Genomic DNA, 8280 nt, shown 5'->3' with positions numbered 1-8280 from the left:
TGGTTGACATTAACTTAAAATACTGAGGCCAAGGTCCATGTCTCATAAGCTCTTTTTTTTCCCGGCGAAGGAGCAAATACTCAGGACATTAAATATTGCTGCTAGAACATTGTCCTAATGTACCACCTGTCCATCATGAACATACTAGGCCTGTGTCTATTACCTTTTCTGTGCACGTGACGATTGGACGATGCAGGTCAAATTTAGGTGTGTAAATATTTGTAAAAAAACAACAATTCAAAATGCACATGTCAATGCTCAATATGTTTATTACATGTATGAAAGGATGTCTGTGTTATATTCTCCAGTTGGTAAATATCCATCCATCCATAGTCTTCTGCTTGCATGGGTCCAGGTCAGCGTTTTGATAAAAAAAGACAGTTTGAATATGCACGAGACTGCAACAAAACAGTGTCACTGTACATACCTGCAGTCTAAAGAGACTTTGCACACACATATGGCAGTAGTGTGTTACAGGCGGTGTCATCCCAGCATTGGGCGGCTGTTGACAAAAAGAAAATATCATCTCTTTTTAACAAATGTATTGACTGAGATTGGCCGGCATTTAAGATCACATCTTAAATCAGTCATGAAATACTGTGATCTACGTTGAGTGTTGGTCTTCAGACAGCACTCTGCTTGTGTGTTGTCTGGTTTTTGTGGACACCAGAAAGTTCCGGACACGCCTGTACCATCACTCCAAAGCCAGCTTCCAACCTGTACAAGTGGTGAATCATGTTAGCCTCAAAACACACAAAACAAATGTAGGCAAATGTATTTTACCGATTGGCAATCTGAGCCTCCAATCCATGCTTCTGACTGAGTCAAGGTCTGAAGGAATTTATGCTCGTCATCCTGGTGTATCGATGCAAGGTTCCCACTCATGGTCTGGCATTGTGTCTGCAGCGGGTAGAGCCAGAGAGACACGTCTCTTACACACCAAACCAACAGAGCGGCTTTCTAAAAGCATGAAATAATGATACCCACCTCAGCATCAACCCAGTTCTTGGGGGAGGATTCAAAGTAGAAACATCGGTTGTTGTGTTTTTTCCAGTTGGGTGGACACTGTGACGAAGAAAGTTCGACATCTGCAGCTGCAGCTGCATCTAGAGTGGACAAACAAGAACCAGTGACTGTCAACGCTTGTCTGTTTCTGTGTGTCAATCCTGTAGAAGCACACTTGGTCGTTTGGTGCTCACCGTCAGCTGTAGCCAGTGCCACCATTGCACAAAGAACTAAAGTCACAGTCAGCATCTTAGCCAGGAAGATGGTGCAGAGGTTGAAGACGACGAACTGGGAAACCTTGGAAGTCGCACAAAAGAGCTGCTGAGTCATCACAATCTGCATGAGAGAGAAGGCAAAAAGCATGTGAGTACAAACCTGCAGGTGAGAGCTCCTTCTTGCTTCTGTGTAGAGATCATGAACAAGAGCTGCTCTTATATGCTGTCAGTCAACCTTCAAAAGCTGCCCATTTATTTATTGCAGTGTTTTCTTTCAACAAGACTTTGAGCTCCATCAACAGATCAAAGTGCATCCCACTATTTATTATTCCATACAAATATTGAATCACATTCTTGAACAAACATGAGATAGACCGTAAATGTTTGTGTAAACAACACAAAGTACTGAGGATTCTTTTTTTTTTCATTTATTTCAGGCAATGACATAAAAAAAAAAAAAAAAGTACAAAGTTGACAACACATAATAATATAAATTAATATAGTGCAAAAGGTAATGTACAGTATGTAATGCATGATTGTCCAGTTTTGCCTGAAAGGGAAGAAGATAATTTATTTAATTCTAACCCCAGTTCTCCATTCAGTGATTATTCACATGAGTTTCACTCTTACTTTGTTCAAGGATTATAATACACATGTTGTATCATAGTGGCATTACCACAGGTAACAATAATTATTACACTGTAACAATCATTTGTATCAACAATGTAGGAATAATGAATATACCAACATTGGTAATAGACAAAATGCCAACAATGGTAATAGACAACATAGCAATAATGGTAATAGACAACATAGCAGTAATGGTAATAGACAAAATGCCAACAATGGTAATAGACAACAAAGCAATAATGGTAATAGACAACAGAGCAATAATGGTAATAGACAACATAGCAATAATGGTAATAGACAACATAGCAATAATGGTAATAGACAACATAGCAATAATGGTAATAGACAACATAGCAACAATGGTAATAAACAACATAGCAACAATGGTAATAGACAACATAGCAATAATGGTAATAGACAACAAAGCAATAATGGTAATAGACAACATCGCAATAATGGTAATAGACAAAATGTCAATAATGGTAATAGACAACAAAGCGATAATGGTAATAGACAACATAGCAATAATGGTAATAGACAAAATTCCAATAATGGTAATAGACAACATAGCAATAATGGTAATAGACAACATCGCAATAATGGTAATAGACAAAATGCCAATAATGGTAATAGACAACATAGCAATAATGGTAATAGACAACAAAGCAATAATGGTAATAGACAACATCGCAATAATGGTAATAGACAAAATGTCAATAATGGTAATAGACAACAAAGCGATAATGGTAATAGACAACATCGCAATAATGGTAATAGACAAAATGCCAATAATGGTAATAGACAACATAGCAACAATGGTAATAGACAACATAGCAATAATGGTAAGGAAACATTGAGCACATGTTAACACTTTTAGTTGATTTATTTTGGAAAAGCTTGTTACATTGTTTAATGCATCCAGCGGGGCATCACAACAAAATTAGGCATAATAATGTGTTAATTCCACGACTGTATATATCGGTATCGGTTGATATCGGAATCGGTAATTAAGAGTTGGACAATATCGGAATATCGAATATCGGCAAAAAAGCCATTCTTGGACATCTCTACCATCAATACTTATTTTCTGTTCAGACGTTATGTTGCGATTTCCAAACATCACTGTCTTAGTTTTATTTATATTCAAGGATAATTTATTTGTGTCCATCCTTTTTTTTTTTTTACTATGTTTAGTTCTGAGTTTACTGTATTTATGAGCTCGTTATAGTCATCACTACTGTAGAATATATTTGTGTCGTCTGCAAATAGTATGAATTTCAGTACTTTGTATGTATTAAACATATCATTAATATATACATTAAACAGTTTTGGCCCCAACACGGACCCTTGGGGGACACCACAAGCAATGCCAAGAGTATCAGATAAATATTGACCCATTTTTGTACCCTCCCTGTTAAATAACTTTCTAACCAGTCTCCAGCCAGCCCCCTAATTCCATATCTTTCCATTTTATCGAGTACAATTGAATGATTAATGGTATCAAAGGCTTTCTTTATATCAATAAAGATACCAACTGCATATCTTTTATGCTCCAGTATGACCCAGCAGATTTGGTCACATTTTCAGTAGACCAATAATAAATTCATAAAAGAACCAAACTTCATGAATGTTTTTGTGACTCTCTTATCACTCTATCACAAAAAAATAAGAGTTGTAGAAATGATTGTAAACTCAAGACAGCCATGACTTTATGTTCTTTACAAGTGTATGTAATATTTTGACCACAACTGTATATGTATATATATATACATGTATGTGTGTACCTATATGCATATATATATATATATATATATATATATATATATATATACATATATTTATATGCATACATATACGTATATGTATAGCTTTTATTTTGTCATCCAACAATGTTTTCCGGTTTCCTGTTTGCCATGAGTGACTGCTCGCTGTTGCGAAAAAAGCTAAGTATTACCTTTCTATCTGTGTGTTTCTAATTGTTTTACAGCTTTCTTTATTCCTTCCTTACCTGAAAATGGCTGTCCACCAACGTTCACCATCCAACCAGACAGAACTTGAGAGGATCTGACGGGAAGAATGGCAGAGGATACCCAAATCCAGGTGTGATTTACTTGTTGCATCGTTCCCAAGAAGACTCATGACTGTACTCGCTCAAAAGGGTGCTTCTACTTAATACTGAGCAAAGGCTCCGAATACTTGTGACCGTGTGATATTTCAGTTTATCTTTTAACAAATTTGAAAACATTTCTACATTTGTTTTTTTTCTGTCGATACGGGGTGCTGCACATTAATGAGAAATAAATGAACTCTTTTTAAATTTATTTTAGCAAATGGTTGCAATGAAACAAAGTGAAACATTTAAAGGAGTCTGAATACGTTACGTACCCATGTTTTAGATTTTTTTCCTACTTGATACCAATAGTCCAGAGTAAACTAAGCTTTTATTAAGTACCTTGTCAGGTTCAAACACTGATGACATCTATTAAACAAGACAAGAAGCAAGGAATCAAACAGAGACAGAATTAAATTTGGCTCAGTGAGGAGAAACATCTGTACTGTACTCTTTGTACAGTTCCACCACACTCTGACGAAAGATTGTACGCATCCTCTTTTATTTGGACTTTCCCTGATTACATGGCAACAGCTGTTTCTAAGGGACGGGGGTCGTAAACAGCCATCGCCTTTTGATTACAAACAGTTCAAAGAAAAGGTCAGTTCAAAGACAAGGTCGTAAAATAGTTCAAAGAAGACGTTGTAAAACAGTTCAAAGAACAGGTGCCTGGAGGGGAGTCAGGCCCTGCTTCCTCTCCGCTTTGTAGTTCTCGGGTCAAGACAAAATATTTCTGTGGATTACAATACATCAAAGAAACAGAACACCCATCCTACACAGTGGAGTTTTACAAGCCTTCTTCTTGGTAGGATCAAAGACAGCTTTTGTTTTCTCGACGGGAACTCATGGCAACACAAAGTTTTGTGATAACTAAGATACAATTATTCTGACATTTCTATTGAAGTACTCAAATAACATCAGATTACAAAGGAGAAAGGGTTTTTGCTGCTACAGAAAGAAGAAGAGCGAGAGAGACAAAGAACTCTTCCACAACTTTAGAACTTTTTGGAATGGGTGAACATCTTGTCTCGTGGGACGGGGGAAGAGAAGAGCAAAGCACACTTCACCTGATTGTGATATTAGCAAAAACCAGGACTGTTTTGGGTCGTCATTGAGTAAGGCAGTTAACATCAATCATAATGGAGAGTAACATTTGATTGAAAAGACAAACACAACATAATTTAGTGATCAACCAACATCACAGCAGTCTTTGTCCAATTGACGAAGGTGGAGGTTTGGAGTAATCCCGTATGGGCTCCAAAAATGCATAGACCATAAAAATGTTTTATTTTAGGACAAAAAACAGACCAATGTAGTGAAGACAAAGCCGCACACACACATTCTTAGACTACAATTGTGGTTTTGGCAAGAAATGACAAAAATATTAATTTTGCCATTATACCCACTTTATATATAGATACTAGGGGTGTGCATCTCTACACCATTTCCAGCAGCTTGTCAGCGAGAGCACTTCCCTGCTGCTCTCGCTTTTTGTTTTGTCTCCGTTTAATCAATAACCTTTTTCACAGCATGCTGCCGCGTCGTTCGTCTGCATCTTTCAAATCACTACAACCTTCGTCTTCCAAGACGCACGCTTGACAGAATGTCCCGACCACGTGATTTTGCAGACCAGGAATATGAAGGGATTTTTTTGGGGGGGGTTAATCTGGGCTCGCTGTGTGCGTTGCCGAACATGCTCCTCGGCTCGTAAAACCAGCAATGTCATGACAAAGCGCTGTCCTGCTCGTTAAAAAAAAAAAAAAAGGAACTTTTAATGGTATTTTTTAGAGGCAGTATAATACCATTATCAGTAATACCATCAGTATTACATCGGTACTTAATTATTATATTATTTTCAGTAATACCATACAACCCTAGTATGTATGTATGTATGTATAGGGATGATGTTTGATAAGAAATTATCAAGTTCGAGCCCATTATCGAATCCTCTTATCGAACTGATTCTTTATCGATTCTCTTATCGAATCCAGATAGGTTGTTGTATATGGAAAAAAACACACAATATTTGGTTTAACAAAAGCTCACTTTTATTTCATAAGAAAAAAATAATATAAAATAAATAAATAAATATTGACTGTTGTTACCCCCCTAAAAAAAATGTTTTAAATGTATAAATATTGACTGTTGTCACCCAAAGTATATTAAGTGGGACTTTTCAGAAAAACAAATATATATAGTAACACAAAAACAACCTGTCTCTGTGATCACTATAGGTGTATAAATAATAATATAGTGTTAAATAAAATCAGTCCCTTGGGCAAAAAACAGAAAATAATATAGCTCTCCAAAAAGTGCACTTCTTCTGCTATTGGAACATACTAACTACCGTACACACACTATGACACTAAGAACGCCACAGTCATCAATCTACAATTCTGCAGTCCTGGTTGACATAAGAGGTAACCTTATTTTAGCCTAAAGGCTACAAGTGAGCAGATATGGAAATTAACCGGCAACAGTTAACGTTAGTTACTCACCGGCACTATCACTGGAACTGGGGCTGCAGCTTGAAGCAGAGGAAGAGGGGCGTGCTTCGTCATCTCTGTCGCTGCTTCGACACGACACGGTTCTCGAACTTTCAGGTTATGTGCGGCCTGAACATGTTTCAACATGTTTGTTGTACTGCTCCCCTCACATGAGAGCGAAGCCTGGCAATAATTGCATATTGCCGTTTCCTCGTCGTATTTTTTTGTAAAATGAAGCCATGCCTTGAGGCATTTTTTCCGGTCCATTGTTGTTGCTGCTTTCTGTATCTGCCGCTTAATGACGGAGCTACGTCATTTCCTGTGATGTCCCACAGGGCATTTCCTGTGGGAAGGGATTCGTTCCCCGGAATTCGAATAAAGAACCAACTCTTTTTCTTTACTATAGTGGCCTCGATAATGGGAACCGGTTCTCAAAAAGGGATTTCAGTCCATGGAATCGGTTCGTTTCTTATCGAACAACCGGGAAAACCGGTTTCGAACATCATCCCTATGTATGTAGTTTTTTAGTATTCCTTATACAAAATAATGAGTATGCGACCTTTGGTGGGACAAAAAAAGATTGAACATACTGGCCTTAAAACGTTATACTTGGTGTTTTTAAAGGGGAACATTATCACAATTTCAGAATGGTTAAAACCATTAAAAATCAGTTCCCAGTGGCTTATTATATTTTTCAAAGTTTTTTTCAAAGTTTTACCCATCACGCAATATCCCTAAAAAAAGCTTCAAAGTGCCTGATTTTAACTTACATACACCCTTTCCTGTGACGTCACATAGTGAATACAAACAAACATGGCGGAAAGAACAGCAAGATATAGCGACATTAGCTCGGATTCAGACTCGGATTTCAGCGGCTTAAGCGATTCAACAGATTACGAATGTATGGAAACGGATGGTTGTAGTGTGGAGGCAGGTAGCGAAAACAAAATTGAAGAAGAAACTGAAGCTATTGAGCCATATCGGTTTGAACTGTATGCAAGCGAAACCGACGAAAACGACACGACAGCCAGCGACAGCCAGCGACATGACAGCCAGCGACACGGGAGAAAGCGAGGACGAATTCGGCGATCGCCTTCTAACCAACGATTGGTATGTGTTTGTTTGGCATTAAAGGAAACTAACAACTATGAACTAGGTTTACAGCATATGAAATACATTTGGCAACAACATGCACTTTGAGAGTGCAGACAGACCAATTTTCATCAATTAATATATTCTGTAGATATACCCTCATCCGCGCTCTTTTCCTGAAAGCTGATCTGTCCAGTTTTGGAGTTGATGTCGGCAGGCCTGGGAAGCTAGGGTCGATATTCATCTCTTGATCATCTTCGGTGGCATAAGGGACGGTGTGAGCCAAGACATCCAGGGGGTTTAGCTCGCTCGTCTGTGGGAACAAACTGCCGCCATTGCTTGCCGTGCTACCGAGGGCCTTTGTCCCTGAATTGCTCACACACTCCGGCAGATTCAATGGGGGTCTGGCGGCAGATTTCTTTGACTTTATCGTTGGAAATGCATCTGCTTTGAGTGTCGCAGGATATCCACACATTCTTGCCATCTCTGTCGTAGCATAGCTTTCGTCGGTAAAGTGTGCGGAACAAACGTCCAATTTCTTGCCACTTTCGCATCTTTGGGCCACTGGTGCAACTTGAATTCGTCCCTGTTCGTGTTGTTACATCCTCCGACAACACACCGACGAGGCATGATGTCTCCAAGGTACGGAAAACAGTCGAAAAAACGGAAAATAACAGAGCTGATTTGACTCGGTGTTTGAGAAAATGGCGGATTGCTTCCCGATGTGACGTCACGTTGTGAC

General features: G+C 38.4%; 1 protein-coding gene across 2 annotated transcripts; it reads right to left on the bottom strand.

Annotated features, from left to right (window-relative positions):
• Positions 1-251: 251 nt before the first annotated feature.
• LOC133617318 (type-2 ice-structuring protein-like) lies at positions 252-1494 on the bottom strand. 2 transcript variants are annotated; one of them, XM_072914946.1, is made up of 7 exons: positions 1381-1494; positions 1200-1302; positions 988-1106; positions 784-900; positions 609-717; positions 428-502; positions 252-340 (listed from the first exon to the last, which is right to left on the bottom strand). In XM_072914946.1, exons 2-6 carry the CDS (start codon positions 1252-1254, stop codon positions 435-437), a joined length of 468 nt encoding a protein of 155 aa, XP_072771047.1. In that variant the 5' UTR covers positions 1255-1302; positions 1381-1494; the 3' UTR covers positions 252-340; positions 428-434. The 2 variants fall into 2 exon arrangements, with proteins under 2 accessions (XP_072771047.1, XP_072771046.1); XM_072914945.1 differs by having other exon boundaries at positions 252-337; positions 1381-1491.
• Positions 1495-8280: the final 6786 nt, after the last annotated feature.

Source organism: Nerophis lumbriciformis, linkage group LG16 (assembly GCF_033978685.3).
Source record: "Nerophis lumbriciformis linkage group LG16, RoL_Nlum_v2.1, whole genome shotgun sequence".
Lineage (NCBI taxonomy): Eukaryota > Metazoa > Chordata > Actinopteri > Syngnathiformes > Syngnathidae > Nerophis > Nerophis lumbriciformis.
This window is presented reverse-complemented; position numbering and strand designations above follow the sequence as displayed.

What these genes read in the sequence shown, in the direction of transcription:
- LOC133617318 (XM_072914946.1), bottom strand. Translation starts at nt 1,254, where the DNA reads ATGCTGACTGTGACTTTAGTTCTTTGTGCAATGGTGGCACTGGCTACA. An exon ending in AGAACTGGGTTGATGCTGAG is followed by an intron (nt 901 to 987) that starts GTGGGTATCATT and finishes TACCCGCTGCAG; the next exon opens with ACACAATGCCAGACCATGAG. An exon ending in GAGGCTCAGATTGCCAATCG is followed by an intron (nt 718 to 783) that starts GTAAAATACATT and finishes CCACTTGTACAG; the next exon opens with GTTGGAAGCTGGCTTTGGAG.